Source organism: Hevea brasiliensis, chromosome 12, assembly GCF_030052815.1.
Source record: "Hevea brasiliensis isolate MT/VB/25A 57/8 chromosome 12, ASM3005281v1, whole genome shotgun sequence".
Classification (NCBI taxonomy): Eukaryota; Viridiplantae; Streptophyta; class Magnoliopsida; order Malpighiales; family Euphorbiaceae; genus Hevea; species Hevea brasiliensis.
This window is the reverse complement of record NC_079504.1, coordinates 2934102-2955276: the sequence shown is the minus strand read 5'-3', so window position 1 is coordinate 2955276 and position 21175 is coordinate 2934102. Positions and strand designations below refer to the sequence as shown.

General features: G+C 34.9%; 2 protein-coding genes and 1 pseudogene across 2 annotated transcripts; 1 reads left to right on the top strand and 2 right to left on the bottom strand.

Annotated features, from left to right (window-relative positions):
- The first annotated feature begins 74 nt into the window (after positions 1-74).
- LOC110655784 (COP9 signalosome complex subunit 4) lies at positions 75-4981 on the top strand. Its single transcript, XM_021812235.2, has 14 exons — positions 75-513; positions 627-778; positions 1107-1210; positions 1330-1390; positions 2029-2121; positions 2217-2317; positions 2499-2607; positions 2700-2744; positions 2930-2998; positions 3091-3182; positions 3288-3330; positions 3881-3940; positions 4365-4424; positions 4702-4981. The coding sequence occupies exons 1-14, from the start codon at positions 384-386 to the stop codon at positions 4774-4776; spliced, it is 1194 nt and encodes a 397-aa protein (XP_021667927.2). The 5' UTR covers positions 75-383; the 3' UTR covers positions 4777-4981.
- A 780-nt stretch (positions 4982-5761) lies between these two features.
- On the bottom strand, positions 5762-18293 carry LOC110656410 (probable serine/threonine protein kinase IRE4; annotated as a pseudogene).
- Positions 18294-18614: 321 nt separating this feature from the next.
- LOC110655774 (uncharacterized membrane protein At1g75140-like) lies at positions 18615-20971 on the bottom strand. The gene has a single exon (XM_021812231.2). It carries the CDS (start codon positions 20715-20717, stop codon positions 18774-18776), a length of 1944 nt encoding a protein of 647 aa, XP_021667923.2. The 5' UTR covers positions 20718-20971; the 3' UTR covers positions 18615-18773.
- Positions 20972-21175: the final 204 nt, after the last annotated feature.

Genomic DNA, 21175 nt, shown 5'->3' with positions numbered 1-21175 from the left:
AAATAAATTGTACAAAATTACCAATTGAGAAAGTGGCATATTTAATGTACTGCATCACAAATACACAACTTTGCCACAGAATAATTATGAAATGTTTGTGCTCGATTGGCTAAATGATAAACATCAAAAGAACGCTCCGCACCTTGTAAAAATAGCAGATGGATTATGACGTGTACTTGCTTGATTTGGTGTAAGAAAAACGCCAACAAGAACGCTCCGTGCCTTGTAAAAACCAACGTACAGATCACCACCATCACCGTAAAGTCGCAGAAACTGTACCGGTAGCTATTAGCAGAGGAAGCCGAGAATTCTCCGATTAGAAAATTGAAAGGGTTTAGGGTTTCGTCGAAATTGGAGGAGAAAAAGGGAAAAATCTAACAGCCATGGAGAGTGCCTTTGCGAGCGCCTCTGCAATCGCAGACCAGAGGCAAAAGATCGAACAGTACAAGCACATTCTCGCTTCCGTCATCTCGTCAAACGACATCTTTCAGGCCAAGAAGTTTATCGATCACAGTACCTTTCTCCCGCACTATTGTTTTGCTATTCACTTAGGTTTTTCTTTTCTGATTTTGTTTTTCAATTACGCTATTTTTTTTTATTGCTAATAGTTTGAAAACAACTTGCAGTGTTGTCGGACGATGTGCCATTGGTAGTCTCGAGGCAGCTATTACAGACTTTTGCGCAGGAGTTGGGGAGATTGGAGCCGGAGACGCAAAAGGAGATTGCTCATTATACTCTTGCTCAGATTCAACCTCGGGTTGTTTCTTTCGAAGAACAGGTTAGTTTTAGATCATTTATTGGTTTATAGTTTCATAAAAATAGGAGCTTCTCTTACTATTTTCTCTATAAAATGGGTCTCCACGCGAGAGATTGTTCTGCTCAATTGCTATTTCCCAAGTTAGATTGCTTTCCATGTTATAGTCAAAACATTTGAACGTTTCTTTGGTTTCCTTTTTGGGTTCTGGGTTTAGTTATATATGTGATTGATCATATGGTTTTTGTAGTTGACAATTAACTATCTGTAACATCATTTTTTTTTTTGGTGTAAGTTTTGTAATTTAAAGTCTTTGTACTGACAAGCAATTGTTTGATTCTGTGAATTGCAGGTTTTAGTAATTAGAGAGAAACTCGCCGAGTTATATGAGTCTGAACAACAGTGGTCAAAAGCAGCTCAGATGCTCAGTGGCATTGATCTGGACTCTGGAATGAGGTCTGAGAGTAAGATTTTTTTCTATTTTTCCATGGAAGTGTTATAATGCTTCTTTTCATTTAATTTTTTTTAATGATGCTTATTTGACAATACATGTATTCAAATGATTTCTTCATCAGGGTCATTGATGATACATTTAGGCTATCAAAGTGTGTCCAAATTGCTAGATTATATCTTGAGGTATTGACTTTATCATCCTTGATTAGCTTATATGGTGAATGATTAATTAGCAGTCCTTTTGCCCTTGGGCCTGATTTTGGATATTGTTTTAATATATAATTTAATGTGTTAGGACATATTGAAGCACTATCTTAAGCAGCAATAATTGTAACAAGATGCTTGTTATTACAAAACCTTTCAAAGCAAGTGAAGGTGTATTTCAAGCGAAAACGTTGGAATTTGTGTGGAATTTAACAAACTTCATCGATATGCCTTCTATTGGGTGTGTCATAGAGTTATCAGTGACCAGATGGATTATTTTGCCTAGATCTAAGTCTTATTTTGGTTGAGATGTTTTATGCCTGCACTCATCAGTTTGTGCTATCCCATTGCTGTAAACTCTCAAAACCCTGATCATGTCACCACTTCCTGCAAACTAATTCAGCTGTTAATGCTGAAGATATTTTAATCGTAGCAGATTGATAACCTTGAAACCAAAAATATAATTTATTACTTGTATTTTAAGATTCGTTTAGAGCTTGGACTGGTTCTTTCGGATCCAACACATCCCTGGAGGAAGGATTAGCCAATTGTTCTCACTCTAAGGTCTCAAAAACTATTAAAGTCACCAATTTTTTTTTTATCACGTATTTTTACAGGATGATGATGCAGTTAATGCTGAGGCTTTCATCAATAAAGCGTCATTTTTGGTTAGCAACAGCCAGCACGAAGTATTGAACTTACAATACAAGGTTCAGCATCATTCTACATTCTCTGAAGGTAATTTAGTACACGGATAGAAGCTTTATTGTTTTGTTGAGGATGCTTTCTCCTGTTTTGTTGTCAGGTTTGTTACGCCAGGATCTTGGACTTGAAGAGGAAGTTTTTGGAAGCTGCACTGCGTTATTATGATATATCTCAGATTGAGAAGAGGCAGATAGGAGATGAGTATGTAAAACTGAAAGTTATGATTATTATTATTTTTGATATATTATTTTTTTTATAGTAATACTGAAAGTTATTTATTAAATACTACTTTATTTTATTGTTCTGAAAATGATAGCACTTGGAACAAAGTGTTTTTTTTTTTTTTTTTTTTATTTTTAAATTTCTGTTGTGTTCATTGAAGAACCATTGATGAGGAAGCTTTGGAACAAGCTCTCTCTGCTGCTGTGACATGTACAATCTTGGCTGCGGCAGGTCCTCAACGCTCTCGTGTTCTTGCCACTTTGTACAAGGTTAACATACTTTCTTGATAAGAAGTTCGTATGTAAATGTAATTTGCATTATGCATTTGCAAGAGATACTGATGCATTGAGATATGGTGCAGGATGAGCGATGCTCAAAGCTAAAAATTTATCCTATATTGCAAAAGGTTCTCACTTGCTCTCTCTACTATGCACACATTCTTACACACATACACACACACACACACACACATGCACACACATATTTGCATGTGTGCAGCACATCTGCACCAATGTATTGCAGGTTTCATTTTACTTTTTTCTCAATGCCTTATAGTTTCTGCTAATGGAGATCTTATGCAAAATTTACCAGGTCTATTTAGAGAGAATTTTGAGAAAACCTGAAATTGATGCATTTGCTGAAGAATTAAAAGCACATCAGGTTGTAGACATATTTTCTACTGTATTTCAGGATTTTACATTCATTTAACATTGTAAGCTATAATCAATGCCTCTTCTTTGGTGGCTCAACAGAAAGCTCTTTTGCCAGACAATTTTACTGTTCTGGATCGTGCTATGATTGAGCACAATCTTCTGAGTGCAAGTAAACTTTACACAAATATAAGGTTGGAAATATGATGCTTTTAGATTTCATTTTTCCTTGATTTTCCTTGCCTGTGATTTTATACTAAACTAAACAGTGTTTTTGTTTTTTTACTTCTTGGCCACAGTTTTGATGAATTGGGCACCTTGCTGGGAATTCTTCCAAATAAGGTACAGTTCTATCCTAATTTCGTGAGTATTGAAAATTAATAATGTCGTTCTTCCCTTCTTAGTTCTATCATTGTTTTAGCATATTGCATCAGCTTACCAAATACTCATAAAGTTAATTGTGTTCAAGTCAATATTTTATCCTCCATTGGTATTATTTTACAATCTGATTAGAATTTGAATTTCTTGTGTGCACTTTGCTGTTGCTTCTTTTTGCTTCTCCAACTTTCTTCGCCCGTGTATTACTGGCTGTAAACTTGATGTTGATTGGCTTTACCTTTACTAGTTTATTTAAGACTATAAATTGTGTAAGCTTTAACAATTTTTGTGCCTGTTGAGGACTTCAAATTCTATGCTCTGCATTTACCATATCTGCAATGCTTTTGGTAAATGCTCTGGTAGTGTGGGTCTTTGTTCTATTTTGACCTTGAGGTGTTTCTTTCCCTTTGTCTCTCTGTTTTTCTCTTGCATGTACATGCACACACATGGAGGATACACTCATGTTTTAATTTATTTTTTCAAAACTTGAAAACATTGCTTCTTTTGGTTGCAGGCAGAAAAGATAGCATCAAGAATGATTTATGAGGATAGAATGAGGGGATCAATTGATCAGGTGTCAAATTCTAAAAATTCTAATTCCAACTTGCTAAATTTCATTAGTTTCAAACTAACAAGAATTTTTCTTGGTCTGATCATAATTAGTTTTGCTACTTGGACCAAATAGTAATATTTGCAAAATTTAAATGTCATCATCCATTTGAGGCTTGCTTGCATGTATGATAGCAGTTTGTTAATAATGAACTGAGAAACTGGACAATAGGTTTCTACTTTTTGCTTGATTAATTTTCCCTTAGAATTTGTATCAACTTCTAAAAATGTTCTAACTTAAGGTTCTATCATGACTAAGTTGCCAATATCTCATTGCTATCGATTTTATTTGGCCTGAGGCTCTCCTTGCCTTGTTTCTGGCTTTGTTGAATTAGGAAAACTCATTTCTTAAATATATATTGCATCTGCCTGAACTTTTATTACATCAGGTGGAAGCTGTCATTCACTTTGAGGATGATTCTGAAGAGCTGCAGCAATGGGATCAACAGGTCATTATCAACCTTTTTTTTTTTTTAAATCGAAAATGAGATTCATTGATGAAATTTAATGTACATGGTTCAAGCCCAACTTCAACAATAAGCCTTAGCTAATCTCCAACAACCCCAAATCCACATAAAGAAAAACCTTGTTTGCTATTATCACGGAGATGGAATATAAATTTTGGTATAAGCTAATGGCATAGTGAATTTTGATTTGTTTGAGGATTGAAATGTTTGTATTAATTATTTTTCATGTCTAATCTTTGTCCTGGTCGTTACACTGCAGATTGTTGGCTTGTGTCAGGCCTTGAATGATGTCCTGGATAGCATGGCGAAAAAGGGCTTATCAATCCCTGTGTGAGCTTCTTCTTTTTTTTTTTTTTTAACCAGTCAGCAGATAGAAATGAATTTCTTGCACAAAAAGCTTAAAAGACGACTAGTCCATGATAATAGCATTATTTTGTGAAAGTTATGATTGTAGTTTTTTGTTTACCTTTTTTTGTGGTCAAGAAAATTCAGAATTAACTTTACCAATTTTAGTGATCCATTCTTGGTTTATTATTTCACCTGCGTGCTTTTTTGGGGGTGGATATTTCATTTATTTTTTAATATTAATATATATTTATTCATGATTGGGCTTTTTTTCAGCACATTCATTTGAAAATGCGCCCAAGTGTGCTGCTTATTAGCTCCATAATGCAACAAGTTATAATTCAAACAAATCTTATTTCATTTTTCTTTCTCTTTCCATATGGACCATTACGTATGGATTATTCCCGAGATCCAACCATAGTATAAAAAAATTAATAAATAAATAAAACCAAAATTGGTTTTGAATCAATCCAATTTTAAATTAAATTTGAATTTTTCTTCTAAAAAAATTAAAATTTTAACTGTTAAAATATAAAAAAAAATTAAAGAGATTTTACAGTTTAAATTTAATCCCCTTAAAACAGAAACGGAACTGATTGAATTGGTGGCCACCTTAAGTACCATATTGCTAAAAAGATAAACCCTCATTTTTGCCCCTGTTTGTCTATTTTAAAATTTTTAATCCAATTTAGCCAAACATTTTGAGTTAAATTTAAATTAGTTCATTTTTTTTAATATTAATTGTTTAAAAATATGAATTAATTACTTCCATGTAGAAAGGGGTAAATTTGAGTTTAAATTTAAAAATTGGGATACTTAAAAGTGAACAAGATTAAAAATGAACAAAAAATTCAAGGACAAAAATGAGCTTCTTTCCTCAATAAAAAATATCTCATCACAATGTTGGATGGTAGGCTTTGATATTCACACGCTTAAATTGAGGGGAGAAAAATCATTTGTCAACTTCAAAATACAATGAAAAGGAGTATTTTTATTTCCTTTGATTTTATTGTTTTCTGTACAAAGAAAATATTTTATCATTTTAATTTACGAGATAAAGCTATGAGCTGTAAAAGAAAAAAAAAAAAATCCTTATTGGAGTATTTATCCCTTTCTTTTAATATTCGTAGCACGTAATCACTGTAAACAAATTACCTGTTAAATATGTTCATTACTGTGATTCCATGTGTCTGAAGCTCTAGATGGAGAATGCTTTGCTGAATCTCTCTCATTAACCACGACTTGCTCTTACAAACTGACAGATTCTGCAAAGTAAACTTTAGTCAACAAATATGCCGTTCTGATGGTTTGCGGTCTTATTTTTCTCGTTATCGTTTTCCTCCTTCGAGGTGGGTGGGTGGGTGGCGGTGCGGTAGGCTGGAGAGGGGAATTGCTGCATTTCTAATGGCAGGTGATGGATCTATCGTAGTGTTGATTATTACGGTGCGGTGGTAATAGCCGAATTCCAAGAATGTGGTTGATTCGACTAAAGTATAAACACTAGTGCAGAATCTGGGATATTTACTAGTACTTGGTGATAGGGACAGCACAGGGCAATAATTTCAAAGTAAGCTTAGTTGGTAATCTTTGAGTCCCATTGAAAAGAAATGAGGCATTTCAAAAAAAAAAAAAGAAAAAAAGAAAAAGAAAAGAAAAGAAATGACTTAACAGTCAAGAGGCTAGTAAGCCTTACCTTGAAAGAAAAATTTATCAAGGAGAGTGGAGAAGAATCAAACTCTGCAAGGTCACCACATTCATCCATCTGAACAGAAGAAAACAGAAGATAAACGATCAGATCTCAATCCTGACATCAGAAACTTAAAACAAATGAATAACTGGTCAAATAGCTCAATCTAATCACATTGGATACCCTTCACCACCACTTCTTCCACTCTCTCTCACCCAAAAGAAAAGCTCTTTCCCGGTCCATAGAAGGAATCAGACTGTTTAAAATCAATTTTTTCATCTTGGTACAGAAAATTCATCATTCATTCTGGTTGTATTCAACAGCACTTTCACCCAAAAAAAAAAAAAAAAAAAAGGAAAAGAAGCCTTTTGGCCAGAAAGAAATGACGAAGAGACCTCAGCTACACATCTGCTGAATATAGGTGCCTAAAAGCTAGAACTATGCCATGAAAAACCGTCATGAGTCCCCACAATATCTAATATGCAGAAAGCATCACCGGAAATTTCTCCTGTAAGACTCACTTAACATTTTATGCTGCAGTCCCCTGAATATAATCAGAATTATAAGCAGTCTACTTTAGGAGTTAATTATGTATATCTCAGCTCCAGAATTTGAGGATGAGTCTGTTATGAGTAAGGAGTAGAGCAGTTAGGGGGTTAGTCCAGTAGTTAAATAAGAAGATTTTATTGTACTAGTCTATTGTAATTACTCTCCAGTCAATTGTAATTATAGAGAGTAGTTATAGGATCCAAAGAAGTATAAATAAGAACTTAATTGGAAAGAGGAAACTATCCAAGATCATTAATAATCAAAGATATCTCTCATCTCTTAAATATTCTCTTTCTCTTCTCACCTACTCTGTTCTCTTTTCTCATCTACTTCTATTCTTTTATCATCTATTTCTATCTTTCTCTCCTTATTCCTCTGTTTTAATAAGTATGCAGGCTAATATGTAACAAATTGGTATCAGAGCTGTTAGATTGGTGGGCAATTACTAAAAATTTTTTCATGGGAGTTGCATCTACGGCAGATTACTCTCCTCAAAATGCCAGGTTTCTTCTATTCTTCTCTTCTTCCCTCTAATTCTTCTTCTTCTCTGAAATTCCTTCCTTCTTTCCCTCTATTCTTCTTCTTCTTCCTCCTCTTCTTCTTCTGTTCTTACTTTTCTTATCTATCCTCTTCCTCTCTTGTTCTCCTTTCTTCTATTTCTCTTCCCTTTCCTCTATTCAGATTTCTTTTTTATTCTTCTTTCTTTCTTGAATTCTTGAATCAAATTTCTTTCTTCTGTCAATTTCTAGTTCTTTCTTCTGTTTCTTTTCTCTAATTTTTTCACTTCCTGCATTTCAAGAAACCTGTTTCTTGAAATTCTTTGAATTTCTAGAAACCTGTTTCTTCCTCCACCTTTTCCCTAATTTCTTCTCATTATTCTTTCTTGAAATTCTTGAAATCCTTGTTTCTGCATCAACTTTTCTTCCCCAGTTCCTATAATTTTTCTTCTCTAAGAAATAAAATTTTCCAATATCCTACTCAGCCTTCTACAAGATGATCATGGAAGACCATCATTGGGAACAAAATTACTTGATAGGATTATGGAAGTTGTTGAAAGAGTATTAAAAAGGCAGGAAGAATTGTTATTACAAAAATTAGAGAAATATGAGAAGTCATTTCAAGAGAAAATTGACAAAGTGGTGGAAGCAATTCAAGTGGTAAAGGAGAATGTTGCAGTCTTTAATAATAAGGATCCACCTCTTGAAAATTTAAGTGAAGAACAAGATTTCTTTGATGAAACTTCCAATAAGAAAGACAAGTGCATTGAGATGGAGCAAGATCAGGATTTTGTTTTTGATTTGTCTAGTGCAAGAGAGGAATATGAGGAGGAGAAGGATAAAGATGATGATGATGCTAAACTAGAGTTGACAATGGGGAATGCAGGAGCTAATCATGAAATTCTTGCTGCACAAACTTTTGGGGATATTCCTGAAAACAAGAAAGATAAAGGAGCTACAAACAATGTGGTTACTGTAAGCAAGTGGCAGAATTTTAGGAGCCAAGATGGTGAGTTCAGCTGTTGTAATCCTATAAGTCTCATAGAAGATGAATGGGAAATATCAAGAAGGGAAAGGAAGAAAGTTTAGCCATCAAATGGTATTATGATCTTTAAGGAACAAGCAAGGAAAATTTGGAGAAAAAAAAAAAAAAATTCTTTGTTCATTAACAGTTCATACTATCACCCGCAACTTTTAGCCAATTCTATGGGACATTTCAGCTAAAGCATATGATGGAAGTTAACATTTGGTATTCCAAAATTCAAGGAATTAACTGGCGAGCAAAAGAAACTATGTGGGATTTTCACATTCTGTCAGCTGATGAGAAGGCAGCACCTAAAATTCATTTCCATTTCCAGCTTTTCTTCATTCTTGAGGACAAGAATGATGTCAAGTAGTGGGGAATGTTATGAGTAAGGAGTAGAGCAGTTAGGGGGTTAGTCCAGTAGTTAAATAGGAAGATTTTATTGTACTAGTCAATTGTAATTACTCTCCAGTTATAGGATCCAAAGAAGTATAAATAGGATCCAAAGAAGTATAAATAGGAACTTAATTGTAAAGAGGAGACTATCCAAGATCATTAATGATAAAAAAATATCCCTCATCTCTGAAATATTCTCTATCTTCTCATCTACTATCTTCTCTTTTCTCATCTACTTCTATTCTTTTCTCATCTATTTCTATCTCTCTCTCCTTATTCCTTTGTTTTAGTAAGTGTGCAGGCTAATATGCAACAGAGTCATAACCATCAATTTCAGAACAGCCACTATTTCTATCATTTGGCATTCCCCTAGACATTTGAGAAAATCATAACACAAAATAGCTTGTGTCATCTGCACTGAGAGAACTTGGTACAAAGACAGCCTATCAACAAAATTAAGGCCAAGTTAACAAAATTTACCAAACTCCAAAAAGGGGGGAAAATAACATATACTTTAGAAATATGTAAACATTTTAAACACATGGACACAGGAAGAAGATGATGAAGCAAGCTAAGTTTATTGCAAGGACTTAACCAAGCACACATATTTTAAGCTAAAGCCATTTATCCTAGAAAAAGAGCACTTTTACCACGCATAAATGAATATCCAACTAAAGCAGTATTTTTTCACATCCTGGACTTTGAGGAGCAGCATGCCCACTAACCAAAGTTCTTCTCTGGTTGACCTATTCTACCAATGTATACTTTTGTCGTTCAAAAGATTGTCATGGGACAGATTTGCTAGTCACAAGGGATTTCATTTAATCATTCCTCTCAAGTACTTATCAATTACTTCACAATACAAAAGAAAAAAAAAAAAAAGGAACTGACGTAAAGTGGTCTATCATAGTTGTTAAGAAATTATGAATCTAAAGTCCACCAAGCAGCATGGATTAGTACCTTTTGCAATGCAAGATTGTCCCAATCCACTCCTCCGAAAAAAGGATGTGATTTAACCTATAAGATAATCAATGCAAGGTATTAAAAAACTATCCAAAATTCATTATTTCTTTTTTGAGTTTTCATGGTACCCAAAGGAAAAAAAGGCATTGTCAATGAACAAAGTTTCAGGCAGTGAAATACAATCTCTGTTGATCCATTTCCTCCTAAGCGTTGATTTGGATCATGTGAAATTAACCTGTAAAGAAATAATTCAAACTGAGTAATTCTTTGACCATAAAATTAACATGCTATAACACATGCACAAAAAGAAAATTTAGCACATAATACTTAGCGAGATGTATGCATTAAAAAAAAAATTTGTCACACCAAAATGGTAATATGCGAGTGTTGGCCTTAGTTGCACAAGCAGGTATGAGTTGGTGACAAGACGTTGGCAATGAATGTGTTGTAGATGATACATGAACTATATGAATGAAGGTAGACACATTTTAGAACAGCATGAGCAATATTGAAAATTCAAAGACATCAACTTTAGTGTCACAACATGACGCGTGACAAAATACACAAAAAGTTTATTAGTAGGATTATTCACTTGAAGCCATGCAAATTATGCAATTTTTTTATTTTTCCTAAGACACAAATACACTAAAGACCTAAAATTACTTGTTTACATGTTTAAAATGTTTACTTCTTAAAGTGTGTAGATATAAGATTTGAAATAGAAAAGATTATCATGCAATTCAAGGCAGATGTTACTCAAATAATTGATGGTTTTTTATGTTGTACTTTTTATATGGATCTTAGCACTCTGTTTGGGAAGAGGTGGAGTAAAGTAAGGTTTTGTAAAGTAATTTTTTTTTTAAATAAGGTTTTTCATGATTTTTGAACTTTTATAATTTTTTATTGATTGAGAGGAAGGAAAAAAAAATTTTTTTTAAGGTATTTAGAGATTTTAAAAAGAAAATCTTCTCAATCCACCAATTAAGTGGATTAGGAAATAGAAGCCATATCGACTTCCTCTTAACCAGGAAGACAAATAGAACTCTATGCAAGGATTGCAAGGTCATTCCAGGAGAGGCTTTAACAAGTCAACAACGGTTAGTGGTCTTGGATGTCAAGTTTAGGAACAATTCAAGTAAGGTCAAAAGAAATAGTGTAGCTCGAACAAAGTGGTGGGAGTTCAAAATAGTAAAGCAAGTGAAGTTCAAAAATGAGCTTCTCGAGTCCGAAGCATGGAAGCTGGATATGGAGGCCAATAATATGTGGATACAGATGGCATCAAAGATTAGAGAAGTAGCTAGAAAAGTACTTGGAGAGTCTAAAGGACATGGACCACCCTCAAAAGAGAGATGGTGGTGGAATGAGAAAGTACAAAAGGTAGTGAAGAGAAAAAGGGAATGGTATAAGAAATTACCTAAATGTGATAATAATGAGACATATGAACAGTACAAGATAGCAAAAAAAGAGGCAAAAAAGGCAGTTAGTCAAGCAAGAGCACAAATCTTTGAAAAGTTATATAAGAAACTTGGAACTAAAGAAGGGGAAAAAGATATTTATAGATTAGCAAGGATGAGAGAAAGGAAATGTCAAGATCTCAATCAAGTTAGGTGCATTAAGGATAAACAAGGAAAAATGTTGGTGAAAGATGAGGACATTAAAGAAGGATAAATTATTTTAATGATCTCTTTAATAATAGTCAAAATGATAATAGCATGAATATAGACTATAGAACAATAGAAAAGAATGTGAATTATACTAGAAGGATTAGATCTTTAGAAGTAAAGGAAGCACTGAAGAGAATGAAAGTGGGTAAAGCCTGTGGACTCGATGGAATACCAATTAAAGTGCAGAAGTGTTTGGGAGATATAGGAGTGGCATGGTTAACTAAATTATTTAATAAGATTCTAAATTCAAAGAAAATGCCTGATGAATGGAGGAGGAGCATTTTAGTACCTATTTTTAAAAATAAGGGAGACATACAGAGTTGCTCAAACTATAGGGGAATTAAACTCATAAGTTATACTATGAAGTTGTGCGAGAGAGTTGTGGAGCATCGACTACGTCATGATACTACTATTTCTCTCAATCAATTTGGCTTCATGCCCGGTCGTTCAACTATGGAAGCGATCTTTCTCATTAGAAGTTTGATGGAGAAATATAGAGATGTGAAGAAAGATCTACACATGGTTTTTATTGATTTGGAGAAGTCTTATGATAGTGTTCCAAGAGATGTCTTATGAAGTGTGTTAGAACAAAAGAGGGTATCTATTAGGTACATACAAGTGTTGAAAGTTATGTATGAAGGAGCAACTACTATTGTGCGCACAGTTGGAGGGAACACAAGAGATTTTCCGATCTCAATTGGATTACACTAAGGATCAGCTATAAGCCCCTACCTTTTTACATTAGTTTTAGATGAATTGACGAAACATATACAAGAGAGTATTCCTTGGTGTATGATGTTTGCGGATGATATTGTTCTGATAGATGAGACGCGAGAAGAAGTCAATAGAAAGCTAGAGCTTTGGAAAAGTACTCTAAAGTCAAAGGGTTTTAAGTTAAGTAGATCGAAAACAGAATACATGCATTGCAAGTTCAGTGAAGGCCAAACTAGTGATGGGGAAGGAGTTAGTTTGGATTGAGTGGTACTGTCCCAAAGTAATTACTTTAAATATCTCGGCTCAGTCCTTCAAGTAGATAGGGGATGTGAGGAGGATGTTAGTCACAGGATTAAAGCCGGATGGTTGAAGTGGAGATGTGCTACGGGAGTTTTATGTGATCGCAAGATTCCCAATAAGTTGAAAGGAAAATTTTACCGTACAGCCATATGATTGGCTATGTTATATGGTAGTGAGTGTTGGGCACTGAAGGAGTCGTATGCGTTTAAGATAAGAGTTGCAGAGATGAGAATGTTAAGGTGGATGAGTGGCCATACTAGACTAGATAAAGTCCGTAATGAGAGTATTAGAGAAAAGGTAGGAGTGGTGCCAATTGAGAATAAGTTGAGAGAAGAGAGATTAAGGTAGTTTGGTCATGTAAAGCGTAGACATACAGAGGCTCCAGTTAGACAAGTAGAGCACATTAGGTTAGAGGATAGAAAGAAAAAAATGGCTAGACCTAAATTAACTTGGAGGAGAGTAGTACAACATGACTTAGAAGCATTACACATTTCTGAGTATTTAACCCAAAATCGTTTAGAGTGGAGAAAGCGAATCCATATAGCCGACCCCAAATTTTTGGGATAAAGGCTTAGTTGAGTTGAGTTGAGTTTCCAAAAACCTTACTTTAAAAAAATCACGAATTTTCCTAAACACAAATCCAAGGTTTTGAAACATTGAAAAATCTTGTCACTTTATAAAACTTTCTCCCAAAAAGAGGCTAAGCATCTTAGTAGTCATTGTATATAGTAACAAGGTCAATGCCTTTTTAAATCTAAGGACCATCTGCCATGTTCACACTCAACAATTTAAACAAAATGACGACTTTAAGGAAAAGCAAATGACACTATGCTTCAAAGGATCTAGAAATAAATTATGCAAACAACTGCTTAGAGATTCAAAGCTAATTGCCAACCTGTTAATCAAGTCTTGGGCCTCATAAGACATGCTGTTTGGAACAGGAGGCCAGGGGATTTTTCTATTAAGAATGTTGTCAAAAATTATCTGCATCACAAAGAGAAAAGAGCTAAAAATTAGGGAATCTATTTAAAGGAAACAGGTCAGGCAAGGCAAAGAGAGCAGTAAACATGGTGGGTATACACATACATTGCAATTAAAGGTTCATAAATATAAGTTCATAATCAATATATGAGCAGCCATTTAAAAAATTAAAAATTAAAAAACATATTTCTCATATCCTCCATCCACTTCAGTGGATAATTCATTCATAATTCTATATAATTCATTCATAATTCTATATAATTCATTCATAATTCTATAACAGTACAGCTCTTACCAATACAGAAATGATGTTAGAAAAAGAGAGAGAGAGAGGGAGAGATCTTTTCTACAATGCCTCATTTTTCCCATTCACATATTCATAATCCAAATTCCAAATTCAGTAACATCATTGTGAAGTAAATCATGCTATCAAGAACGATATGCAGCCCCAAGATTAAAGCCAATTAAATCCCAATAAAGAAACTCATTTTCACGTAAAGATCCAAGGGACAGTTCATACAGAAAATTAAGATGTTTGTAAGACATTGAAGACAGTAAATAGCAGTACAGGGGTAGTTCCATGCAACCATATGTATCATAGGATCCAGAAAACTCATACTGAATCAATCGGTGCTGCTTCAACAGATGTAAAACACTATAATGAAAATGTTTATGGTAATACATTTAAAAAAATTGCTGTCATCCCTAACCACTAGAATTTAGGACCATCAAGAAAAGAGTCAAGTATGAAAGATACCTCAGGACGTTCAGCAGTGAAAGGTGGAATTCCAGTTACAAGTTCAAATAAAATTACTCCCACAGACCACCAATCTGTGGCATAACCTGCATGAACGAGCAGGAGGTAAATACAACTCCTTGGGAACTCCAGACAAACCTAAATTCAGGTTGCAACCAGACCATGCTCAGTCCCAAGAAGAATTTCAAGTGCCAGATAGTCAGGTGTTCCAACAGCTGAGTGCTGATGCAGATAGAGAATTCAAACCTACAAGAAATAGGGGTGCAGGGAAATTTCACGTGATAAATATTAGATCAACTCCATAAGAAGAAGAAACTTAGAAATGCCCTTCCAGAGGTTTTATAGCTAATGGATCAATTGATTAATTTAGCTCCCAAAACAATTATTTAAAAGAGTAGATTGGAAAGAATTTTCAGGGAAACATTAATATGAAAGCAGACTAACGTCTAAATTCACAAGCAGCTTTAGACACTCTTACATATAAGCTTGTGTTTTAATGCACAAACTGGCATATTCAAGCTGAATAATTATTTTGTTTTTTTATATTATAAGAATTGGTAGAACCATACAATTTAAACACCAGACCTAGATGTGCCCATCATGTGCAATCAGTATGTGATGCACATTGCCTCAGGAAGAGAAGATAAATTATTATCCTGTCCCTGCAACTTTTGTTTGGCATCACCTTTCTGATTTAAAGCATAACCAAGACCAGAATCACCAATTCCATGAGAGGCAATCCAACTCATTTCAACAGAAGGAACACTTTCTAGACACTTTTTGAAGTTACAAAGTGATTTTTCATCAATAGGTTCGGTATCCTTCAGAAACTGCAATAGTCTAGTGCAGCGTGTCAGTAATAAAAGCATGCGAGTAAATAGCCACTTTCAGGAGTCCTGTTTGACACTGTTGTCTTTTCTCAGTCAGATCTTGATCAATTATTTCACACTTGACACGAAACTGGGCACTGTTCATCTCTATGAACAATTGAGCCAGAATCAGAAGATCCTCTCCCATTTTCAACTCTTTTTGCAATGAAGAGTCAATTTTCTCAAGGACATCCATGGCATCCCCTGCAAAACTAGCCAGTTCTGCATTCACCACTTCTTTGGCACCATCAAATCTTGAATGCAGTGAACTCAATAGTTCCTAATGTCAACTAATGGAAGCACAAAAAAAAAGTTTTGCTTACATCGTAAAGTTTGATAAACTGCAAATTACTTTTTTTTTCTATGCACATAGACATAGGCACCAAAAGAATTGGCAATTTGCTCATCACATGCTATAAAATTATTTGGTATCAGAAGTCTCATCAATGAGTGTTCATTTACTGTGCATCATATCAATAGGATCAGCTATAACATAACTAGTCTCCGTCCTTATATGTCATCAAAGAAATGTAAATAAACCACCAAAAGTGGGAGTTCAGTAATCACTGAAACAACAGACTGTAAAAGTAGAGGACTAAGGAATGATGTAACAATAAAAAAATTTACATACCACTAAAAGTACAATCTTACTCATTCTCACTCCCTTTTACTCTTGCCTATGAAAATGAAAAAGAACAATCCAATACCAAAAGCTTCTTAAGTGAATTATTAAAGAATACCTTCAAATCACTTTAGCTATGAGCTCAAGGGAGGACAGGTGGAATGCCGGCCTTCAGCCCTAATTCATGGGAAAAACTTTTTAAGCCTTTTGGCATTTTACTTCGGCTTAGACTCTCCAGAGAAGATTGTTTTCCATTTAGATAATCCTCCCCATTGGAAATTTTGCTTCCTGCTCATTCTTTTTTATCCAGAATCTTAGCTTTCATGCTTCTTCCCTGTCAAATTAGGAGAATGGGTTATTTAATACTATCTGGCGAAGTACAAAGTATATTCACACATTGGAGTAACTAAAAAACTAGTCTCCAAAGCATCCTTACACAAAGCTCACCTCAATATTAGCAGAAATATCACTGATAACTTGGTTAGAATCCTTGGAAAAATATGACGTGAACCAACGAATTATGTTCTTTCGTTTATGGAGTTCTACAAATATGAAACCAACTTGCATCAATTATCAATTCATTTTATTACACAAATCAAAATTCCTCATCAAGAAACAAGAAAAACAAAGAGAAGATATTTTAAATTCAAAGAGGTATGTTTGTAATATAACATTTTAATTAATTAATGCTTGAAGTCATCCTTGCCAATTTGTCCAATTATAGCAGAAACAAAATATAGCAATAATTTCATCATTTGCCCACAAATAGAAAACCCTCAAATTATACCTAAGAGCTCATAGGAGGAATTTTGAACCCACAAGTCTTCATAATAACAAGACAGTAACTCCTTAAAGGAACAAATGATGGAATAATGGTCAAATTACTAATTTAGGAAATATCCATATTTCTTAATTAAAAGAGGCCAAAAAGAAGCCAGTGCATTGTTTTTTCCTATTTAAGTTCCTTTCAAAATTCTTTAGTAGAACCAACACTCCAGGTTTAAAGGAGGAACCACTATAATTCAAAAAATAAGTCAAAAAATAAGAAAAACACTTCCGTTCAAGCTTAAGTTTGCATTTCTTAAGTTTTTGGAACCATAAACATTATATTTTGAGCAAAGAGTATCATTCACCAAAATGCCAAGGTATGGGGCCTTACATAATAAAAACTTAAGTACTTAACCATATGGTACCTTTCTTAAACCTCATCAGGGATAAACCGATGGTTTCAATTTTGTTGGAGCCAAGTGCCAGTTGACAATTGATGATCTCAGCATAACTTCTTAATGGGCAAAATCATTTAAAAAAGCACATTCCCATGCAGTCATTATGTGGAATTCTCTAAAACAGTCCAGGTAAAAGATTTTGCACAATACTCTTAATTTACGTCTGGTAGAACACGACGCAATATAATATAATCAATCATGTAATAAAATGAATGATTTAATATAATTGTAATTCTATTCTCATATTTGGTTGCAAAATAAAAAAGCAAGTAATATAATGTAATGTAACAATAATTTTATTTCAATATTTAATTTATTTATAGCGATAATAGTGAGTGAGTGGCAATGGATGTAGCGACTAATGGCCAGGTGGTGGGACAATACAACCTTTCTCACTCAGGCATAAATATATGCACCCAGGCATGAACATTTGTACTTCAAGTCTGCGGTGGCCCAACATTAAAGCTGGCCTAACTCCAAAAGCTAGTTCTACAGTAATAGCTAAATTAATAAATCCTGAAAATCCCGGTGCAACTTAAAATCATATCAACTCCCTCCCTCTCTAAAAATTTTTCTTCTGCAATTAATTTTCCACAGTGCTGCCAATTGGATTCCTATTTTCTTAACTCACAGCTTAAAACACTTGTCAAAAAGATTGACAGGACAAACTGGCTAAAAGAACCAAAAAAAAAAAAAAGCAAGCTGGATTTTGAAAATCTACACTATCCTTCACCGCTATTTTGATATGGCTTCAATTAACTAAAAATACGATTTATCACCAAAAACCGAGAGAACCAACCAAATTAGCCAATGCCGAAACAGAACGAGGATCTAAATAAAACAAAATAAACAGCAAATCAAAGTTAAAAAGAGAAAATGGAACCTTCTCTGGAAGAAGAAACTTTTGCACGTCCTTGAAACATGCTTTTCTGCTTCTGCTTCCCGTTCAAGGCAGGCCTTGAAGATACATAACTGTTGGACTGAGTCAAGACATCCGATTTTGAACTGAGAGGACTCAGCGAGTCTTAATCCGATTCAAGCTGGACGGAATATCAGGCGGCGAGGAAAATTTTCCATCGGTTTCGTCCATGATCGAAATTAGTTGGCAATAGCAAGAAAGGTCATGGAATTAAGAAGTGAAGCAAAATGATATTAGCAGCCGTTAGAGATGTTAGCTCTTTTTTAGAAGAATGAGTGTACTGTTTCGGTTAGTTGAGAAAGAGGCGCGGTGTGAAGTTGGATAAAAACCGTAGTGAGTGTGACGATCTCTTTTTCTTTATTTATATTTCTTAAAAACAAAATTGTAAATTTTATAATTTCTCTTTTATCGGGTTTTGACTTTGTTTATTTATTTATTTATTTTCTTAATCGATTATTGTTAAGTTAAATTAAAATTAAAGATAAAACATATAACTGAAATTAAATTTAAAATAAGTCTGATAAATTAAATCGAATTGACCGTTCATTCTTAAGACGACGCATTGTGCCGGACTAATAGAAAGTGGACTCGATGCCCCCCAGAGCAGCTAATAATGCCTCTAATGAATAAATCTGGCAAATGGAAATATTGCAAGGCACTTCAGAACAAGAATTTTTCATCATTAATTTTCCTTGAAGCAACTAGGAAATTAAGTTACAGCATTGAAAGTTCATAAAAGTCTCCCTGATACCAAATGCACTGTACTAGAAAGAATTCCAGCACCTTAAGTTTTTTGTTGGAGGAACTGATTTTACAACTCAACTGCTATCATCCACAACTTCATTGCTTACAAATAGATTCTCTCTTCTTTTAGGAAAACCTGTAGACTCCAGGGTTGGACCCCTATATTTTAGCTCCGACGAAGTTTTATAATTAGGATCAACAGAAGTAGATCTGGAGGTGGTATCAGCAGAGCTCGGCGTAAAGGAGGTGGTTGTTCCCCCGGGATATCGTGAAGGTGAAACATACCTCCTTGATGGACCTCTCAAACCACCAGCCCTTAAGTCCACTAGTTCATCTCTTCTTGAAGAAGAATCAACAATTGATCGGTCCCCAGAGCTAGATCCTATTGGAGCTCCAGTTGGTGTGGAGCTAAAAGGATAATCCGGTCCCCATGACGTAAGTGCATCCTTCTTCTTAGCAAAGAATTGCCATGCTCCAAATAAAAAGACTATGAAGAACAACACCGGGCTTGTCCATAGCATTGTATTGAATTCTCCTTTAAATACTGGAAGATTAGAGCGATACATTCCCACATACCCACCCCCAAGGCCAAGAACAACAAGTTTTTCTCGGTTACTGGCTATTAAGGGTATCACCCTTCTCCACTCTACACGTGCATCCACCACTTGATAATTTAGAAACAATGACCTAATCTCATCCAAACCAGCAGAGAACAGAAGCCGAGGTCCACTAACCCTAACATAGTGTTGAGTCGAAACATTATATGCAAAAACCTTCTCCTCATTGACAAGAAGCAAATAACCCTTAATGGCTTGCATTGCAATGGGTCCATCTATGTCAAACTTTCTTTTGGATCTGACCCTGCATTTGAAATTCATTATATCTCCTAACAACAATACATGAATCAAATCACCCTCCGATGTAAATCCATAAGCTTTGGACCGTTCTGTAGCATCAAAAACATAATTCCGAACAAGAGTATGATTCGATCCTTCACATTCTGATTCCCTGACTTTCATGCTCCTTAAATCCAATGACCCAGCACCATTCTCCGTCAAAAACAAAAGCCTTTGCTTCAAGAATGCAAGTGGCCTACTTGTCAGTATAGCAGAACCATGTACAGTCCCATTTTCTCTTAAAACGCGAATCTTCCCACCAGCATCCGATGACAATATATACCTCGATCTCCCAACATGATGCACTTCCAAAATAGTTATCGCTAAACCTTCTTCCGAGTGATCAGTAGGAATAAACTTACCGACATTTTCCATAGACAATGAGCCCCATTCCTCTCCATTTAGACCTTCAAGAACCTTGTGCACCAAAATCACACCATTTTGATGTCCTGTTACCACAATACTCTCATTCTTATAAACTGATAAGTATGAAACCATTGCAGTAACAGGCGAATCACACACTGTGTAAAGCTCAATCAAAACATCCCCATTCCTTGAGAACACATAAACCCTGCCTTGATCATCCCCAACAGCAACATACTTACTAAGACCCTCGTAATCTCGAAATGGCAAAACATTAATACAAGTTGTGTCTGAATCTAATTTCACTGCGGACACAAACTGAAACCTCTCTGACCAAAATGGACTGTATTTTGTAACTGATACTGCTCTTGCCCTCTCCTCATCTCGAGTTTTTCCCTTGATACCCATACCCTCTTCTTGGACTTTAATAACCGATCTTTTACTATCGGATTTTATCTGATTAACCCTATCTTGTTCCCAATTTTGATGAGTACCCTTTAAAGATACATCTACTTTGGCAGACTCCGATAATTTTGTTTCTAATCTAGCAACTACTTCACTGAGGTTCCTCACTAATTCTTCAAGTTTATGTAATAAAACTTGTTGCTGGTAGGATTGAGAGGTAGTATCAGTCTCAGGTTCATGGTCAGGAGAGTGGTGATCGTCAGGTACCGAGCTAGAGCAGCTCCCCGAAATTGCAGCTAAAATGAAAAGCAGAGAGAGAAAAGAAAGCAACTTGCCTTTGCGGGTGTTTGCCATTGGAGAAGCTTGGGTCAGTGTGTTGTTGTTGTTGCCATATATTTTGTACAAGCAAGGGTGCAATTGCAGATCTTTGGCGTTTCGATCCAAAGAATGGAGAGAATTTAGCTGGAATCTATGTTAGACTTGACTAGTCCGACGGAAGAGAAATAGGGATTTTGTATCACAAGAAAGAAGAAGCGTCTTCTTTCACCTTTTTTTGAGCCTACTGACACGCCTCTGCACGGTAATGTATGTTAGGGCAAGAAAACTTGAAAATTTTGCTCACTCGGACAGACACATCTGCCGTAAGATAAGGAAGTGATCCTCTCAGGTTGGTTTCACCAAACTAATCTTCTGATCTATATTACTTGACTGACACGTTGCCAATCTTTTACTAAACTGATTTTTCAGTAACATGGTGCGGTGGAGATTTGAAATATATATATATATATATATATATATATATATATATTTGC

What these genes read in the sequence shown, in the direction of transcription:
- LOC110655784 (XM_021812235.2), top strand. Translation starts at nt 384, where the DNA reads ATGGAGAGTGCCTTTGCGAGCGCCTCTGCAATCGCAGACCAGAGGCAA. An exon ending in TTGTTTCTTTCGAAGAACAG is followed by an intron (nt 779 to 1,106) that starts GTTAGTTTTAGA and finishes TGTGAATTGCAG; the next exon opens with GTTTTAGTAATTAGAGAGAA. An exon ending in GATCTGGACTCTGGAATGAG is followed by an intron (nt 1,211 to 1,329) that starts GTCTGAGAGTAA and finishes TTTCTTCATCAG; the next exon opens with GGTCATTGATGATACATTTA.
- LOC110655774 (XM_021812231.2), bottom strand. Translation starts at nt 20,717, where the DNA reads ATGGCAAACACCCGCAAAGGCAAGTTGCTTTCTTTTCTCTCTCTGCTT.